This window comes from Colossoma macropomum, unplaced genomic scaffold (assembly GCF_904425465.1).
Source record: "Colossoma macropomum unplaced genomic scaffold, Colossoma_macropomum, whole genome shotgun sequence".
NCBI lineage: Eukaryota > Metazoa > Chordata > Actinopteri > Characiformes > Serrasalmidae > Colossoma > Colossoma macropomum.
In genome coordinates, this window is record NW_023494786.1 from 34,921,438 (window position 1) to 34,941,390 (window position 19,953).

Genomic DNA, 19,953 nt, shown 5'->3' on the forward strand with positions numbered 1-19,953 from the left:
TTGGTGAGTGATCTTGTGTTGGAGATGAAGAGACCTGGCAGTGGAGGTTTGTGCAGGTTGTTTACTAGCCTAGCACGTCTGCCGACCTGACAGCCACGTTTCTGCTTCCTCTCTCTCCGCTGACTTTGTCACCTCCCAGCTGGAACTATAATCCACGGAGACCCTGTCAGTCTGATGAACTCTGCTGGGAGGTTATGATCTGGGTGCTCCTTGTTAAATAACTCCTGCTGTGCACAGAGCTGATGTGTATCAGTTCTAGTTGGCTGTATTTGATGTTTACATGTGCACATGTGATGCTCAGTAACAGGTAACCTAACAGAAAGCTGATTAAAGAGCAACGTTTCGTGGAGTTCTCATCCCCAGCTTATACATTCACCGCCATCTTTCCCTTAAACGAAGTGAGAGTCAGCTGCCCCTTTTCTCTCAGAATGTTTAGTGCCCTTTTGGAGGAGTTCTAATGCTTAATATGCTGCTGTACAAAACCTGAGTGAACTTAAAATTTGTCCCTGGAGAGTTTTGAGAGCTCAGTTTGGTTAAATCCATCAAATGGCTGTAAAACAGCAGCCTGATCGGCTCATGCCGGAACATTTTTGCCTGCTGCTTTCAGTTGACGTCACATGGCAGCGTCAGTGCCAACTTCAGAAAACTTAGGCTGCGTCCCAAACCACAAACTACAGCACTAAATAGTGTGTAAAAATTGAGTTCCAACATTGGAAGTGTGTTCATTAGTGCAGTATGTCAAACACAGAAATGGGCGTTTTGGGACGCAGCCTAAGTTACGTCATCTTAAATTTCACAGAACGTGGGATTTTGAGGTACGGTGTTGTATTTAGTGATAAATATGAATTTATGTCATAATGTAACGTCCACATCACAGAAGCAGTGTAGTTTGATCCTAATATGAAAACACACTTTGAGAATCTGGGTTTATGTTAGTTAGAGATCTACTGAAGCCTGAACTCCTACTGAACACATTGACCACTGCACCAGCTTCTCATTTGAATCCCTTCCACTTTAAATCGTTCAGTGGTTCCATTCTGGCACCTGTACATGTATGATGACGCGATCACCTGTAAAGAGGATTTGCTCTTTGCCCAAGAAATGAGCTGTTTGTGTAGATGATAACCCTCTCAGAGCTGCTTCCTCACTGCATTTCTAGGGCTGAACTATCATAATCAGAGGGCCGAGGGCTAAGAGTCACGGTTGGCTACTGGTTCTCAGAGGGACAAGGTTAACATGTCAGGACTTGATGAAAGTGCTTCAGTAATGAGTGTCTGACGGAGGAGCTGCATGTTCACCATGAGTCCCACTGAAATTTGAGATGCTACTTCAACATCAGCAGTATGAATTCTACCTGCAGCTGATTCAGAATCTAACCAAGTCAAAGATCAAAGACAGTTAAATCTAATCAAGGCAATTACGTCAAGATGTTTATGTGGTGTAAAGTGAGTTTTTCGGATGGTCCGGTGTGACAGCTCAGGTTAAATGTTCACCAAAAAACTGCATTGAGTCTTTAAGCTCATGTTGGTTTTTGAGATTTTAGTTTTCTTCATGCTGTTGCTTTATTGAAGGTGTTTGATCGCAATGATTTCAGACAAATCTGTAAAATAACAGTTTTTATCTGTAAAACCTTTATTGAATTTTTCTGTAAATGTATTGTTTTTGTCCTTTTTTGAATTATATTTAACTAATTGTTGCTGCCAGTCATTTGAGTGTTTAAGACTTTTTTTCAGTGCAGAGATGAACAGGCCTGTATTGTCGGACGCAGTAAAGGAAATGTTGCCCGTTTCCATAGCAGAATCTCCGTCTCTCAGAAACAGACTCAGCTAAATACAGATAACAGCTTCTGTCTATAAGGTTTATGTGTGTGAATGTACGTCTACATACCATTAGAACAAATGAAAATAAACATAAATGCAGTAGAACAAGGTGTGTGTGTGTGTGTACAGTGTGTATGTATGAGTGTGTTTATATAGAGTGTGTGTGTGATAAGTGTGTGTGTACAGTGTGTGTATGAGTGTGTTTATATAGAGTGTGTGTGTGTGTGTGTGTGTGTGTGTGTGTGTGTGTGTAACAGTGAATCTGAAATGTATCTCATTTATAAACTCATGTCTGTGTGTTTCTGTTTAGTGAATCTTTTTCTGAATCACATTTTAGAGAAAACAGTTTATTTTATTCTCTTTATTTATTCTGAATAATTTAAACACAGAAAGGTTTGATTTCTCTCATATTTACAGTCTGAGATCAAACTGATAAACAACAAACACATTTCAACCAACCTGACCCCCCCACCCCCCCCGTCTCTCTCTCACTGTCTATCTCTCTCACTCTCTCTCTGCCCACCCTCTGTTTTCTCTCTTTCTGTCTCTCTCTGTGTTTGTGTCTCTCTCTCTCTGTAGAGGTTATTCTGTCTCACACAGATTCACTGAGTCATAAATCCAGAATCCAGCGTAGAGCGGTTCAGTGAATGTGGTGGTGAATGTGTGTAGGTGGGTCAGTGTGTGTGTGTTAGGGGAGATGGTGTAGAAGGACAGAGTGCCGGACCCCCAGTCCAGATACACTCCTACTCTGTTAGTGGAGGAGGGGGGTGCAGGTAGATCAGTTCTCTGTTTATTGTGATAGACAGAGTAACTGTTATCAGAGCAGATCAGACTCCAGGAGTGTTTATTGGATCCAAACTCACAGTCAACACTGCCTCCTTTCCTCCTGATTCCTCTGTATGATACTGATATATCAGCGTCTTTATTCCACTGAACCTCCCAGTAACAGCGTCCAGTCAGACTCTCCACACTCAGAACCTGAGGATAATGATCAAATCTGTCTGGATGATCTGGATACGACTGATCTTCTCTCACCCACTTCACCTTTCTGTTCCCCTCAGACAGAGAGAGACGACTGTTCACTGTGTTTGGATCCAGAGTGAGATGAACAGCATCTGTACACACACACACACACACACACACACACACACACACACACACAGATACACACACACACACACAGACACACAGAGGAGACAGAGAATTTTAATGTGAGTGTATATAATGTTTGTGTGTGTACAGTGTATGTGTGTGTATGGGTGTGTATGATGTGTATGGGTGTGTGTGTGTGTGTAAGATATGTCAAGGTACATGTGTGTATGGTGTGTTTGTATGATATGTACAGTTGTACAAAAATGTGTCGATGTGTGTGTGTGTGTGTGTGTGTGTATAGTATATATGTGAGAGTGTGTGTGTGTGTATAGTATATATGTGAGTGTTTGTGTGTAGTGTGTAGTGTATATGTGTGTGTGTGTGTGTGTGTGTGTTTTACATTTCTTCAGTCCTGGTTTGATCCTGATCTTTCCTCCATGATCCACCCTGAAGAACAAACACACACATTTATACATTCATTAAACTTCATATCAAATCAAAGCTAAAATAGAGCCTAAACAGATTGTTACAGTATAAAACCCCCTTCAGACCTTACTGTCCAGATAAAACCAAACTAAAATAAAGACTAAAACAGACTGTTACGGCATAAAACCCCCTTCAGACCTTACGGTCCAGATAAAACCAAACTAAAATCACATTGCTAGGCAAGTTAGCTCTAAATTACACTGCTAGGCCAGTCGGCTCTAAATCACACTGCTGGGCCAGTCGGCTCTAAATCACACTGCTGGGCCAGTCGGCTCTAAATCACACTGCTAGGCCAGTCGGCTCTAAATCACACTGCTGGGCCAGTCGGCTCTAAATCACAATGCTGGGCCAGTCAGCTCTAAATCACACTGCTGGGCCAGTCGGCTCTAAATCACACTGCTGGGCTAGTGAGGTCTAAATCACAATGCTGGGCCAGTCGGCTCTAAATCACACTGCTGGGCCAGTCGGCTCTAAATCACACTGCTGGGCCAGTCGGCTCTAAATCACACTGCTGGGCCAGTCGGCTCTAAATCACAGTGCTAGGCCAGTCCGCTCTAAATCACACTGCTGGGCCAGTCGGCTCTAAATCACACTGCTGGGCCAGTCGGCTCTAAATCACAGTGCTAGGCCAGTCCGCTCTAAATCACACTGCTGGGCCAGTCGGCTCTAAATCACACTGCTGGGCCAGTCGGCTCTAAATCACACTGCTAGGCCAGTCCGCTCTAAATCACACTGCTGGGCCAGTCGGCTCTAAATCACAGTGCTAGGCCAGTCCGCTCTAAATCACACTGCTGGGCCAGTCGGCTCTAAATCACAGTGCTAGGCCAGTCCGCTCTAAATCACACTGCTGGGCCAGTCGGCTCTAAATCACAGTGCTAGGCCAGTCCGCTCTAAATCACACTGCTGGGCCAGTTGATATTTGTAACTATTCCACCACCAGCAACAGATTCAAAGCACTGAGCTCTCTCTCCTCCTCTGCTCCTCCCTCCACCACCTCAGCCTGAACTCACCACTAGCAACAGATCCAAAGTGCTGAGCTCTCTCTCCTCCTCTGCTCCTCCCTCCACCACCTCAGCCTCAATTCACCACCAGCAACAGATTCAAAGCACTGAGCTCTCTCTCCTCCTCTGCTCCTCCCTCGATCATGAGGAATGGGAACTCGGCTCCAGCTAAAGGTGAAGCGTCTGTTTTATCCCTCTCTGGTTGGATGCCGGTTCTGTCATTGTGCACACAGGAGTAAACAACACACGAGGTCGAGCGAGCGAAGCTTTAAAAGACCATTTTACAGCACTTTTATGTAGCGAACAGGAACAAACAGCCAGAGCTGTAGTTTCTGGCCCTCTGCCAACGTTTAGAAGAGGAAAAGAGATTTTTAGCAGATGCTAAACGAGTGGCTGAAAAGGTGGACTGAGGACAATAACCTGGGTTTTACTGACAGTTAGACCCTTTTTGGGAAAGACCTTCTCTTTATCACAGAGACGGACTCCACCTAAGTCTCCGCTGATCTACGTTTTTATCTTCGAACTACGAGAAAGAAATCAGTAAAATGTGACGTGAAAATAGAGAAGTAAATAAAACAAACAGCAGCTCATCTGGTACTAAGGGTTACTCCTCTATTTAAACTGTAGTAAGCAGTCAAAATGCAGTTCGTACTACAGGAACTAAATGAATAATTAAAGTTAGTTGGAGTTTCTAAGTTTGTTGCACCGTAACAGAGTCAGACAGAGATTTTAGAACAGCACTGCTGAATGTAAGAGCTCTAACTAACAAAACCAGCACTGTCAATGACCTTATTTCAGAACAGAAACTGGACTTTATGATACTGAAACCTGGCTTAGTTCAGACAGGACAGTTTCCCTGACTGAAACTGCTCCACAGAATTATGATTTATTTAACATCAACAGCAGCTGCTTTTAGTAATGCTGTACATTACAAACCTCCTCTACATGTTAACTGAACAGTGCATGACATGGTCAATAATTTTTACTGTAAACTAAGATCTGTTCTAGATAATGTTGCACCAGAAAAGACTAAAAAGAAGTCCTTGACCACAAAAATGCCATGGAAAAATGAACAGATAAACCTGTTGAAAAGGGACGCAGAGCAAAACGGAAATGGAGGAAAACTAAACTAACTATTCATTATGAAATTCTTAAAAACTGTATTAATATGAACACAAGTAATTGATCATGTGTTAGATCCTAAATTAACCAATGATTCTCATGGAGGCTTCAACATTAAAATGTAATGATTTTGCATTATTTTTAATACAAAAATCACCGACATTCGGTCACATTTTATTACTTCAAAACTACCAATAAACTATTTTTATTCAACAGCAAAACACTATAAATAGTTTTAAAAAGATCATGGAGACAGAACTTCAGAAAGTTGTCATGCAGTTAAATTCCTCTACCTGTGGTTTAGATCCTGTTCCAGCAGCATTTTTAAAGAAGTATTTGACGGCCTTTGTCCAGCTGTGCTAAATTGTTCTTTGGAAACCGGCACTTTTCCAGACACACTCAAAACAGCTGTTGTAAGACCACTATTGATGAAACATAACCTTGATCCCTCAGTTCTTAGCAATTACAGACCAATTTTACATTTTTAAGTAAATTAATTAAAAAAAAATAGCCTTTCACAGCTTAATGAATTCCTAAATGAACACAATGAAATCCAGTCTGGCTTCAGAGCAAATCACAGCACTGAAACTGCTTTAGTGAAGGTGGTGAATGATCTGAGAATAAATGCTGATGCTGGTGATGTTTCGGTACTTATGCTTCTGGATTTAACTGCTGCATTTGAGACTATTGACCACAGAATACTTTCAAATCAGCTTGAGAACTTGGTTGGTCTTAATAGAACTGTGTTAAACCGGTTCTCTATATATTTAACTGGAAGACAGTATTTTGTAAACATAAGTGAACATATGTCAGATAAGCATCGTCATCTCTGTGGTGTACCACAAGGCTCTGTGCTACATCCACTTCTGTTTTCTTTGTATTTGCTGCCACTGTGTCAGATTATTAGGAAGCAGGGCATCAATTTTCATAGTTATGCAGATGATACACAGCTGTATATCTGTGGCCCCGGAAAATGTCAGTTCAGTAGATAAGCTCACTATATGTCTGTCCAGCATAGTTAGCTGGATGAACAGCAATTTTCTAAAGCTAAATGAAGAAAAGACAGAGATAATTATAATTGGTAGTGAAGCAAAGAGGAACAAGGTGAATGAAAGACTTGGAAATCTGGCTGTACAAATAAAAACTAAAGGTAGGAATCTTGGTGTAAATCTAGACACTGATTTAACTTTTAATGCACATATTATAATTAATAATATTACCAAAATTGCTTTTTATCATTTAAGGAATACAGCACGAGTCCGACCTGATCTCTGTCTGGTCCATGATTTTGTGTTTTCTCGACTTAACTACTGTAATGCTTTGTTCACAGGACATCCTGCAAGTACAACCAACAAACTACAACTTTCTTTACATTAGTGTTTAATTTGTTGTTTATTGTTGTTTTCTTTGTTTTTACTGGAACATTACTTAATTTTATGTTAATCTTGTTGTATTTTTATTTGTCTTCTCTTTCTTTTTATTTATAGTTTTATCTTGTGCTTTTTAAATTGTATTTATGAATAAATCCATTTTCTTCTATTTATTATTTGTTTATTATTTTTGATTATCTTTTTCTCTCTTCTTCCTCTGTTGTTTTTTACTTTGTATTGTGAAGCACTTTGAGCTGCATTTTTAATGTATGAAAGGTGCTATATAAATTATTATTATTATTACTATTATTATTATTATTATTCTGTTGTTTTTCTGTGTGTAAATAATGGTTAATCTGCACTTTTCCTTCACAACAAACAGCACATCAGGACCTAAAGCCAAACACAGAGTCCTGCAGTGAGAGTTTAGTTTAATGTACTGAAGGCGCTGGTTGTTGGTGCCTCACTCTGAGATGAGTGATGGGTGTGATGGTGAGGAAGGCGACACAGGAGAGGCTACAGAATAACACAATAACACACACATACATTTAAGACTAACAGAACAACAACACTAACATCATTAAACCACAACACTGTCTCTTAAGGGGTGGAGCCACAGCTCAGCTCTGCATAACACGCCTCTAAAGCTCTTTCTCGAAAATGGAGCCACCACAGTATCATATGAACAATATGAACACAAGACAGCGGAGCTCACAGCTTTAATCGTGAAGTCTGGAGCTGTAACACAGTCACTATAAAAAGAAGAACCATTTCACCATGAAAAGAGCTCTTTAATCATGCAAATGGTTCTTTTTGTGTTCCTAGTTCTATATAGAACCACTGTCTTTACTAAAGGACCTTTGAAGAACCATCTGTTTTTAAGAGTGAACTACCGCATGTGGGGGACGGGCATATTTGACTATAAGCAAATCAGAAACTGCTAATTTAAATGATAACTCTCTGGGCCAATCAGAAAACGCGACCATCAAATTCTTTCATACACTCTATCAAGTTCTCTCACACTCACTATAAAGAACACCTTAGAGTTAGTGTGTATGAGAGGGTTTGATAGTGAGTGTGAGAGATGTGTTCAGTCAGTCTGTAAGAAGTTAAACTCAGTGTGTAAGATGTGTTCAGTCAGTCAGTAAGAAGTTAAACTCAGTGTGTAAGATGTGTTCAGTCAGTCTGTAAGAAGCTAAACTCAGTGTGTAAGATGTGTTCAGTCTGTAAGAAGTTAATCTCAGTGTGTAAGATGTGTTCAGTCAGTCTGTAAGAAGTTAATCTCAGTGTGTAAGATGTGTTCAGTCAGTCTGTAAGAAGTTAATCTCAGTGTGTAAGATGTGTTCAGTCAGTCTGTAAGAAGCTAAACTCAGTGTGTAAGATGTGTTCAGTCTGTAAGAAGTTAAACTCAGTGTGTAAGATGTGTTCAGTCTGTAAGAAGTTAATCTCAGTGTGTAAGATGTGTTCAGTCTGTAAGAAGTTAATCTCAGTGTGTAAGATGTGTTCAGTCAGTCTGTAAGAAGCTAAACTCAGTGTGTAAGATGTGTTCAGTCAGTACGAAGTTAAACTCAGTGTGTAAGATGTGTTCAGTCTGTAAGAAGTTAATCTCAGTGTGTAAGATGTGTTCAGTCAGTCAGTAAGAAGTTAAACTCAGTGTGTAAGATGTGTTCAGTCAGTCTGTAAGAAGCTAAACTCAGTGTGTAAGATGTGTTCAGTCTGTAAGAAGTTAATCTCAGTGTGTAAGATGTGTTCAGTCAGTCTGTAAGAAGTTAATCTCAGTGTGTAAGATGTGTTCAGTCAGTCTGTAAGAAGTTAATCTCAGTGTGTAAGATGTGTTCAGTCAGTCTGTAAGAAGCTAAACTCAGTGTGTAAGATGTGTTCAGTCTGTAAGAAGTTAATCTCAGTGTGTAAGATGTGTTCAGTCAGTCTGTAAGAAGTTAATCTCAGTGTGTAAGATGTGTTCAGTCAGTCTGTAAGAAGTTAATCTCAGTGTGTAAGATGTGTTCAGTCAGTCTGTAAGAAGCTAAACTCAGTGTGTAAGATGTGTTCAGTCTGTAAGAAGTTAAACTCAGTGTGTAAGATGTGTTCAGTCTGTAAGAAGTTAATCTCAGTGTGTAAGATGTGTTCAGTCTGTAAGAAGTTAATCTCAGTGTGTAAGATGTGTTCAGTCAGTCTGTAAGAAGCTAAACTCAGTGTGTAAGATGTGTTCAGTCAGTACGAAGTTAAACTCAGTGTGTAAGATGTGTTCAGTCAGTCTGTAAGAAGTTAAACTCAGTGTGTAAGATGTGTTCAGTCAGTCTGTAAGAAGTTAATCTCAGTGTGTAAGATGTGTTCAGTCTGTCTGTAAGATGTTAAACTCAGTGTGTAAGATGTGTTCAGCCTGTAAGAAGTTAATCTCAGTGTGTAAGATGTGTTCAGTCTGTCTGTAAGATGTTAAACTCAGTGTGTAAGATGTGTTCAGTCAGTCTGTAAGAAGTTAAACTCAGTGTGTAAGATGTGTTCAGTCAGTCTGTAAGAAGTTAAACTCAGTGTGTAAGATGTGTTCAGTCTGTAAGAGGTTAAACTCAGTGTGTAAGATGTGTTCAGTCAGTCTGTAAGAAGTTAAACTCAGTGTGTAAGATGTGTTCAGTCAGTCTGTAAGAAGTTAAACTCAGTGTGTAAGATGTGTTCAGTCAGTCTGTAAGAAGTTAAACTCAGTGTGTAAGATGTGTTCAGTCTGTAAGAAGTTAATCTCAGTGTGTAAGATGTGTTCAGTCTGTAAGAAGTTAAACTCAGTGTGTAAGATGTGTTCAGTCTGTAAGAAGTTAATCTCAGTGTGTAAGATGTGTTCAGTCTGTAAGAAGTTAAACTCAGTGTGTAAGATGTGTTCAGTCTGTAAGAAGTTAAACTCTGTGTAAGATGTGTTCAGTCAGTCTGTAAGAAGTTAAACTCTGTGTAAGATGTGTTCAGTCAGTCTGTAAGAAGTTAAATTCAGTGTGTAAAATGCCTTCAGTCACAATTCAAAAACAAACCCGTCTACAGTAAAACATTTCAGTCAATAATGTATATAATGACACTTAGTCTGTGTACAGAGACAATAAGTCAGTAACTCACTGTAGTTTCTCCAGTTTACAGTGTGGATCCTCTAGTAGAACAGACAGCAGCTTCACTCCTGACTCTCCTGGATGATTATAGGTCAGATCCAGTTCTCTCAGGTGGGAGGATTTCAGAGCTGAAGCCAGAGAGGAACAGCCTACATCTGTAACCATACAGCCAGACAATCTGCAGAAAGGAAAGAAAAAGATGGACAGATGGCATTTAAATGCAGCAAAACCCAACTGCAGTACATAATTGGCCTTTGGCCAGTTCATAATAAACAACTGATAGAGACAATGAGTGAAAGTTGTAGCGAAAATTTGTTTTTATTTTCAAATTGATCTACTTAAACCACAAAGACAGCCCTACTGAAGCCAACCCGCTGGATTCCTGATAGCATTAGCCCCAAGATGGCCAGAAAATGAACCTGCAGTAAAGAGAAACAGAGAAAACTGGCTCCAGCTCTCCACATTGGAAAGCCTTTAAAAGAAAAACGTGCACACCAGCGTCTCAGTAGCGAATTAGGTCCAAGCTTCACCTCCCAATTTCACCTGCAACACATTCAGAGCAAAATAAACCAAACAGCCCGGAGGATCATCACAATATATATCAACACTCTGAGACTGAACAGGACAGAACAAAAACACAAACTGACTCAACATCTTCACACAACTAATTACAACATGATAAAAATCTCATTATGATTTGGAGCTCCAGGAGATTTGATTAGCAAGAGATTTTGTGAAGAACGAAGACAATGGAACAAGAAAAATGGAACTGCACATCAAAAAGCTACTGCACACCAATTCGACGTCACTAAGCTACACGAAACCAAGGTGGGCTGTGTCGGTGCTCTGATGAGTTATGCTACCTTATCGAAATGTTCTGCCGTAGCGCATATTTACAGGTATGACCGTAAATTAAACTTCTGAGTGGGATATTTTGATAGACTAAAACTTCTTATTAAAAATACAACCTGTGTTAAACTACGAGGCTGAATTTAGCTTCTTTTTCACAGCTTCTTGTTTGAATGCTACTGTTCCACCTTAAACTGCGCAGCAGTTCAGAATGTGACTGCTGCACCATTCAAGGTGGAAATGGAAAAGTCGAACAAAAACGTAGCTAATGTCCTGAGAAAATATCCTCAGAAAAATGTTACCAGCATTAAAATAATATTAAGGATATTCTGAGAGCCTAAATCAGTTTATCAGGGGTGAGCAGTGATATTAAGCTGAGTCTGTACTGGATCAGCCTGAGTGCAGGTACAATTGTAGATCTTTTCAAATCAAGCTAAAAAGAAAGATCTTTCATGTTTCAGTGAGCATCAGATGAAGATCAGAAACCTGCAGGGAAACCTACTGATGTTGTTCTGACTCCTTTTCATTTCCCCTCAGTCTGTACTTGGAAATGTTTACTGCCAAACCTGCTTACGGCTGCCAGTCTAATGACATGAATTCAGTACGCAGTAGCTTTAGCTCACATGTAGCAATATTCATATTTCAACTCTTTAACGACCTCGTAATGCAGAGGATCCAGTGGTATTTGAGAGAAGAATGTTCACAGGACAAAACGTATCAGGTTCTGAACATTTTTATTTAACACAGGGGGCGCTAGAGGTGATTTTTCAAAAACACTGTTCATTCTGGCCATAGAGAAATGAAGCTTAGACCCAGAGTTCCTAATATGGGCATAAGAGTATGGCGCCAACTACAAAATGATGACACAACTACAGTGGTTTATTTGTCTCTAGTATTAGAGGCCTAAGTTTGATTCTTGCACAGAGCCAGTCAGCCCCACTACTGGAGCTCACTCTGCTGGCCTGAGCACTGAGACATTTAGCTTAAATAAAGTTCAAACACTGTTCAAATTCAAACACTGTATTTTCATTGCTTTCTTTCATATATTTCTCCTCCTTCTAATCTAATGTCCTATAAATGTCCCATCTCTATCTTCAGCCCAGGTGATTGAGAGGAAAGAGACGCTGTTGTTTTCCTTTGATTTTGCATTTTTGTCACACTGAATCTTTTGGGATACTCATAAACTGTTATATAAAACAAGGAGAACTGGAGAAAAAAATGACCATTTAAAAAAGTAACTGGCCATAAACTTAATAACTGGTTGTGCCACCTGTTGCAAGAACAACTGTAACCAAACACTCAGCGCCGGAGCAGAGCATCAGGCACCACTGCTAAGCTGTTTTGTTTTTAGCCTAGCTTTTAGCCCAACTAGGCAACCCAGCTTTTGTTTTTTTACCTTTTTTAAGCCTTGTTTTAAGTGCTAAAGTTTTATCCGTCTGAGCCCCTGCACTGACTACTTTAAACTACGGACTGTTTGTTATATTTTATTTTAATCTATGAGTTGTTTTTGGGCCATGCCTCCCCTCAGCTCTCCAGCTGGATGTGATGGCTGTGCGCAGCTGAGCCAGAAGATTTGTGAACTTGAAGGAAGAATCTCTGTGCTCTACCAGATCAAAGACGATGAGGATCTCCTTGACTCCCTGCTGGCTACAACGCAGGCAATCAGCACCGGGCTAGGCGGCAGTCTTCCTCGAGTGGCTGCTACAGTTGTCCAGGACAAGGATCACTGGCCTCAGCTAGGAGCTAAACCCAAGGCCAGGGAGGTGTGCTGCTCCACGCCGCACCAGACTGAGCCATGGTCCATTGCAGGTGGGGGTTTGCATGGTGGCAGGCGCTCCGCCCGCCACCAGATTCCACAAAAGGTTCACCTGAGCAACAGATTCTCTGTGTTGGAAGAGCTGGAAGAGGCCACTTTTGCTGGCAAACAATTGTCAGTGCAGAAGTGAGCTCTCCAGCCATAAACTTCACCACTGTTCCATCCGGGAACCCAACTGTGCAACAAGCCCGCCACTCCACCTCTTAGCTGGACGCGGCCAGACAGCCAAACCTCCTCAGGCCATCTCCACCTCCACCTCCACATGGCCACTCTGCCGAGCTCCCTCACAGCTCCCACACTGACAGCCTGACCGCCGCTCCCCACACCGGAATTCTGCTGCGCCAACCGCTCGTCTCCCACCACCACTGGTTACCGAGCCACAAACCCATCATCAATCCCTGCCTCAGCCTCAACCTGCAACCCTCCTCCATCCACACTAAAAGTAGGTGACTCAATCATCAGAAACGTTAAGCACCACACAGCTGTAGTTCACTCTATCACTAGTGCAAAAGCCTCTGACATTACACAGCAGCTCCCCAGTCTTCTAAAGAAAAACGACTCAGTGAAGAAGATAGTAATACATGTGGGATGTAATGATTTTAGAAATCAGAACACAGAACTGCTAAAAAAGGACTTCACAAGCCTGCTGTCTTCTGTACAAGACTGTGGTAAATCTGTTTTTATCTCTTTACCAATTCTGTCACTGGGAAGAGGTTCAGGACATTTTAACCACATTTTAAACCTTCAGACCAAAAACCTGCCTCTGCAAAGACTTGACTTTTATTCACAATTTTAACCTTTTCTGGAACCGCCCTTCTTTTTATAGAGTTGACGGGATTCATCCCAAAAGGCTGGGTTCACAGATATTGGGCCACAATATATTTTATTCTCCCTTAACTCCAGATGACTATTACAAACCTCAAACTCAAGTATTTCTGTAGCTTTGGGTAGAAGACCCAGGACCAGCTCTTTATCAAAAAGAAATATCAAAGAAGTGAAAACTTTTAATGGATTTTAACTGTAAAATCCCGTAAAAAAATTCTCTACCCTTCCAACCAGCATTATAGTTAATGATCAGCTGATATCTGATCAGAAGGAAATCTGTAGAGCTTTTAACACACATTTTGCTGAGGTTGGGCACATTTTTGAAAATACTGACTCGAATCTGCTGTTAGGTCGAACTGACATCAACTGTACTGCTACCCAGAGCCATGGTTTCTTCACACTCCAGCCCTTCTCTCCAATCACAGTAGCTAAATCTCTTACTACTATTAATCCACAAAAAACTAAGGGTCCAGCCCATCCTCACCAGTACTTCCTGCGTCTGGCAGCCCCAGTTATTTTAGAATACATAACATATATTTTTTAAATCTCTCTGTTTTATCATGCAGAATTCCCAGGATCTGGAAAATAGCTCATGTAACTCCACTGCATAAAGGAGGTGAGGCAGTAGATGTAAATAACTACAGACCAATCTCAAAACTGTCCTGTTTAGCTAAAATTTTAGAATTTCTAGTAAATAGTCAACTTAAATCATTTCTATATGAAAATTCTGTCCTGTTTAATTATCAGTCTGGCTTTAGAGAAAGACACAGCACCATCTCTGCTACCACACTGGTTTTAAATGATCTCTATATGGCCATAGACAGGAAGAAGCATTGTGCTGCCATTTTTATTGATTTATCAAAGGCTTTTGATACAGTTGATCACACTCTTCTTTTAAGGAACTTACAAAAGATTGGCTTTGATACAAACGCACTAAAATGGACCCCAAATTACCTTTCAGACAGACAACAATGCGCAGCACTGAGTAATTACAAATCAGATTATTTGACTATATCCAAAGGAGTACCACAAGGTTCAATTTTGGGCCCAGTTTTATCAGTCATATATATATATATATATATATATATATATATATATATATATATATATATATATAGACTTGCTGCCTCTGCCTCTGACTGCAAAGTACACCTGTATGCAGATGACACAGCTTTATACCGTTCAGCTGACTCTGTTTATGCTGCAATAAGAAAACTATAAAGCTCATTTAATGTTCTACAGGTTGCTTTGTGTAAACACAAACTGGTTTTAAATGTCAAGAAAACTAAGTTCATGCTGTTTTCCAGATCTACTAATATTGATTTTAATTCTGTAAATATCACTACCCTGACAGGATCCAACATCAAGAGAGTCACAGAGTATAAATACCTTGTCATATGGCTGGGTGATAAACTCACTTTTAAACCCCATAATAATACATTGGTGGGCAAATGTAGACAGAAGCTCAGTTACCTATATAGAAATAAATCCTGTTTCCTCATGTATGCTAGAAAAAGAATAGTTGAGGCAGCCTTACTGTCTGTCATGGACTATGGTCATGTAATTTACAAACACATATCTGCCAGTTCTCTCAAACCGCTGGACTCAGTCTATTACTCTGCTCTGAGGTTCATTACTGAAGAACCGCATAAACTCTCATCACTGCAGACTGGATGAGAAAGTTGGTTGACCCTCACTAGCTACACGGCGGGAAACACACTGGTTTATTTTTATTCATAAAACACTCTCCGGCCGTATGCCAGAATATATTACTTCAAAGGCGTCTGTAAATAACGGTATTTATGAGACTCGCTCCAGTGGTTGGATCACATGTCAGTTACTGAGAGTTTTTACTGAACTGGGAAAATCTGCTTTTAGTTCCAGCACCAGCGAACTGGAACTCACTTCAGGAACCACTACAGCTCAGCTCACTGGGTCTCTCAGTCATTTTAAACTCTTACTATCTAACCACACCCACTCTGCCTGCAACTGTTTAACCTGTTCACTGTTTTTTACCATTTTTATCTTATTTTCATTATTTTATAATTTATTTGTTTATGTATTATTATTCAGATTCATATTCTTATGTTAATTATGATTAATTTATTACTTTAGTCATTTAGGACTTTGACTAGGCCACTCAATAACCTTAAACTTGTTTGAGCAATCCGAAGACGGACTTAGGCCCAATCTCATTTTTACTTTTTACCCCTACCCCTTGTTTTTGAGCGTCACCCTAACCCCTTGGAACTGAGTTACAAGGGGTAGTGGTTGAGATCTTGCCCTATGAAATGGGACACCCCTCAAAAAAAAAAAAAACATTGCTTCATTAACAGCTACTATCGCTGCTCTGTAGGCGACCCTGCCAGTCTGCAGTGACAGCAGAGGAGGGTAAAGTTCAGCTCCTCACTGCTGGGCTTTAGTTACATTTAGGGCATTATATGATCTTCAAAGAGGGGGGCAATTATTTATTATCACCACCGCTAATTCTTTGGTGATACAAAGCTGAAGTCAGATATTCACCAGCTTCTTGCTCGAATTTTCCAGTTCCACCTTAAATTGTTTGCTTTAGGCGTCAGAACTGCTGGACTATTTAAGGTGGAACGGGAAAGTTAGCTAGCTAGCTACTGAGACATTAGCATGTTATTAGCGATTTTTATGCTTGTTATGAAGAAAATGACCATAATACACTGAAACTACACTAAACTAAGACAATATGATGGTTATTATAATTTTTTAACAGAGAAAATTCTCACATTTGTGGGTTTCTTTGGTTGCTCGTGCAGCCATCTTGCTGTTTTTTCTTTTTTTCTGATAACACTCTGTTTGGAGTGTCTGAAAAACCTCTGTTTGGAGGGCCATGTAGCCCCAACATTTCACCCTACCCCTCTCTCTCAACTAAAATTGGGACACCCTAACCCTAAAAGTGAACGCGCAAAACAGAGGGCTAAGGGCTAAGTGATAGGGCAAGGGGTGAATTGGGACTGGGCCTTACTCTTGTGATTGGGATTGTTGTCTTGCTGTATAACCCAGTTATGCTTAAACTTCAGATCATGATTGATGACTAAACATCCTCCTGCAGGATTTTGCAGTAAAGAGCAGAATTCATGGTTCTGTCAATTATGGCACTTTCATTAATTAAGTCACTGAGGCCCTGAAGCAGCAAAGCACCCCCACACCATCACACTACCACCTCCATGTTTCACAGTTGGTATGATTTTCTTATTGTGGAATGCTGATTTAGCTTCACACAAGATGTAATGGCACCCCTGTTTTCCAAAATGTTCCACTTTCGACTCATTAATCCACAGAACACTATTTCAAATGGCTTTGGGGTCATCAAGGTGTTTTTTTGGCAAATGTGACAAAAGCCTGTATGTTCCTCTTGGTCAGCCATGGTTTTTGCCTTGCAGCTCTCCCACTGATATCATTCCTCTCCAGTCTCTTTCTAATGGTGGAGTCATGTATGCTGACATTATCTGAGAGTGAGACCTGCAGTTTCTTAGATGTTCATATGGATTCTTTTGTGACTTCCTGGATGAGTTGTCATTTGGAGGAATTTCTAAGAAGACTGACCACAGTTCAAAGTTTTCTCCATTTGGAGATAATGGCTCTCACTTTAGTTCACTGGAGTCCCAGAGCCTTAGACATGGCTTTGTAACATTGTTGCAGGAGTTATATTTAAGTGGTGTTTAGATTCAACAGGGCTGGGAGTAATCAAGCCTGGGGGTGTCTATTTTTATATCAAGTAAATATCATTAATTGACTTAATGAGTAACTCAGTGGGCAATTTCTTTTTCACATAGAGCCAGTTGGTGTTGGATGACTGTTTTCACTCAATAAATGAAATCATTTAAAAGTTTTACAGTTAATCATGTTCCCCTTTTTTATGTTACTTTTTGTCTGATTATCTAAAACTGTTTAGTGTGACAAATATTCAAAATTGAGGAAATGAGAAAATACTTTTCCACAGCTCTGTACATATGTAAATGTTTTGTGTTGATATTATACTGATAGCCAATACATATTAAACTAAACACTCCAACAGAGCTGAGGTGCAACAAAGTAGTGAAATATAGCTAATGGAATGAATGTACTTTAGAGATCTGTCCAGTATCAGACTGTAAAAATGGTGTTTCACATAATGTTGAAAAGAAAGTAACATGCCTGCATTTTTGATTGTGCTGAATCTCAAACTGTGAGTTAACAGATCAGTTCTTTATTTCTTAGATCCTGTTAGCCTTTTAATAGAAATGTAGTAAAGTCTCAGTTTTAGGGCTGCAATGTTAATGTAGGTTAAAACTAATCATTCTACAGTGAATTGAGGAGCGCATCACCCACGTTTCTAATGATTTACCTTTTTTAGCTTAATTTGTACAAATATGTTAAAGATTTACTACACAGCTTTATCAGAGAGTCTAATGGATTCTTTATATGGTGGTCATCTGTAATTTGTAAATGAGTGAGGGTTATGTTCAGTTTCTGATCTTATTAGGTGTCACGCATCCATCTGGCTCTGAGACACACTCAGACTCCATCTCCCAGAATCCTCTGGGAGATCCCCTGACTCCTGACCTTCCCTCTCGTTGCAATCAGCGCTCTCACTCACCGGAGTGCTGATTCTGTTCACCTGTTTTGTGTGTCATATGATCCTCTTAGTTTAGTTTATAAGCTTTAGCAGAGACAGTTTGTGAGGTATTGTATCACTTTTGATCTACTGAGTGTTCCTTTTTGTTTGACTCCTGTTTTTGACCATCATTGTCTGTTTTCTCGATTCTATCTCTTTGCCTGACCCTTTGGATTTTGCCTTTCATGATGTCACTGTTTACGACCTTTTTGCCTATTTTCTTGAATCTGCCTTTTAGCCTGACCCTTTGGATTGTTCACCTGTTGTTATGTTTGTCTTTTTGTACTGGTTGCGTTTTCTGGATTTGATCCACGCTTTTTTTTTTGACCACGAAACTGGACTTTGATTTTATCAGTAAAGCCTCCTTTGATCTTTTTAACTATGAGTGTCTGACTCTTTCTGGCACGTTACATTAGGATATTTTACCTAATTGCTCCATTTACTCTGCTGCTGAGATGCTGTAAACAGACATTATTCACATTGTGAAGCTGTCAGCATGTTAAATGTCTGTCCTGTGCAGCTATTATTAAGTAGAACATAAATGCAGAACAGTAATTTAAAAAAATAGGACAGTGACGTGGAGAACACATCACTGAAGCTCTAACAGACCTTCAGCACCTCCATTGATTCTCAACCATATTAGGATTTGGGTGAGGATTAGTATCAGGTAGGGCTGGGCAATAAAACGATAACGATAATTATCGCGATATAACTTTTCCTCAATAGAGCGATACAACATGTTTGATAAATGTTTGATATAATACACCATTCTCACACTTCCACGTTCAGCGAAAGCCTTGGTGGCATTTTATACTGCAAGGAAAGCGACACTACTCTGCTGTCACCAGGAGAGGGTGCACTTCCGAGTTTTTCTACATGATTAGAGAGGGAGGGGGCCACGAGTAACATGAGTCTTTAGCAACAGCTGAAACGCGGAGTTATACATTCCCTGTTTGAGTGGAGCGACCGGCGATCTGTTCTCCTGTGACCTAATGTGAGTGACGAGGTCAGTGGTGTAACTATACTGTCCTACAGCAAACTCACCTCTTTCCGTACATCCTAACCAGCTTTAGCAGCGTTAAATCACAATTACAATCCTCACAACTACAGCGCTCAGTCATATTTTAATATTAGTGCATTCACAAGCAACGAAAGTGAAAGAAAGAAGTGGGTTCATGTAAATTGCAGCCCTGATTTAAATGAAAGTAAACTGAGGAAGCTGTGAGGCATTGGAAAGCAGGAGAGCGCTAGCTTTCCAGGCTAGCTGTTTTTAGCAGCTCCGTCACTCACAGCATGGAGAACTGATGATACTGTAGATCAAACATGACACAAAAGCACCGCTTTCAGTTTAAACGTCCCTAAAGGAGGACTCCGTTTGTCTGGTGTTGATATTTTGCGGTTCACCACTTAAACTGCTACGATGGTATAGAGAAATCCACTCATCGCTAGCTGGTGTCTGAATACTGTGATGTCGTTTGTAGCGGGGTAGCCAAGCGCTCGTCACCAGCTAGTTTTCTTTCTTAAATTATGACTATTACAAAATTAGCCATGCTTTTCCAGCTGGTAAAAACAGCTCACCAGACACTTTCTCCCACTCTCCTATGACAGATTTGTGAAATGTTGCACTGGTTGGTGAGTGTTTGTCGTGGTCCAACCATAAAGGATAGTTTAAAACAGTAATTAACCACCCAGGAGCAAAAATCAGCCTTCAAACTTGAAAAAAATAATGATTTGACATTTATCGCGGCATGTATCGATATCGAACGATATGAATTTTGTTTATCGTGATAACATTTTTGGCCATATCACCCCGTTCTAGTATCAGGGTTAAGTTCATCACCAGGGTGAGAGTTAGTTTTAGG

General features: G+C 40.2%; 1 protein-coding gene across 4 annotated transcripts in view; it reads right to left on the reverse strand.

Moving 5' to 3' along the window:
* Positions 1-2,307: 2,307 nt before the first annotated feature.
* Positions 2,308-19,953, reverse strand: part of LOC118804781 (NACHT, LRR and PYD domains-containing protein 12-like) — a 47,235-nt gene continuing 29,589 nt past the window's right edge. For 3 of the 4 annotated variants that reach the window (XM_036565429.1, XM_036565427.1, XM_036565428.1), the window contains 3 exons: positions 9,985-10,152; positions 3,313-3,359; positions 2,308-2,935 (listed from right to left, as the gene is read on the reverse strand). In XM_036565429.1, the coding sequence (XP_036421322.1) occupies positions 2,403-2,935; positions 3,313-3,359; positions 9,985-10,152 (748 nt within the window). In that variant the 3' untranslated portion in view covers positions 2,308-2,402. Of the gene's footprint in view, positions 2,936-3,312; positions 3,360-4,408; positions 4,615-9,984; positions 10,153-19,953 lie in introns of all 4 variants that reach the window. The other variant, XR_005007016.1, reaches the window with a different exon arrangement.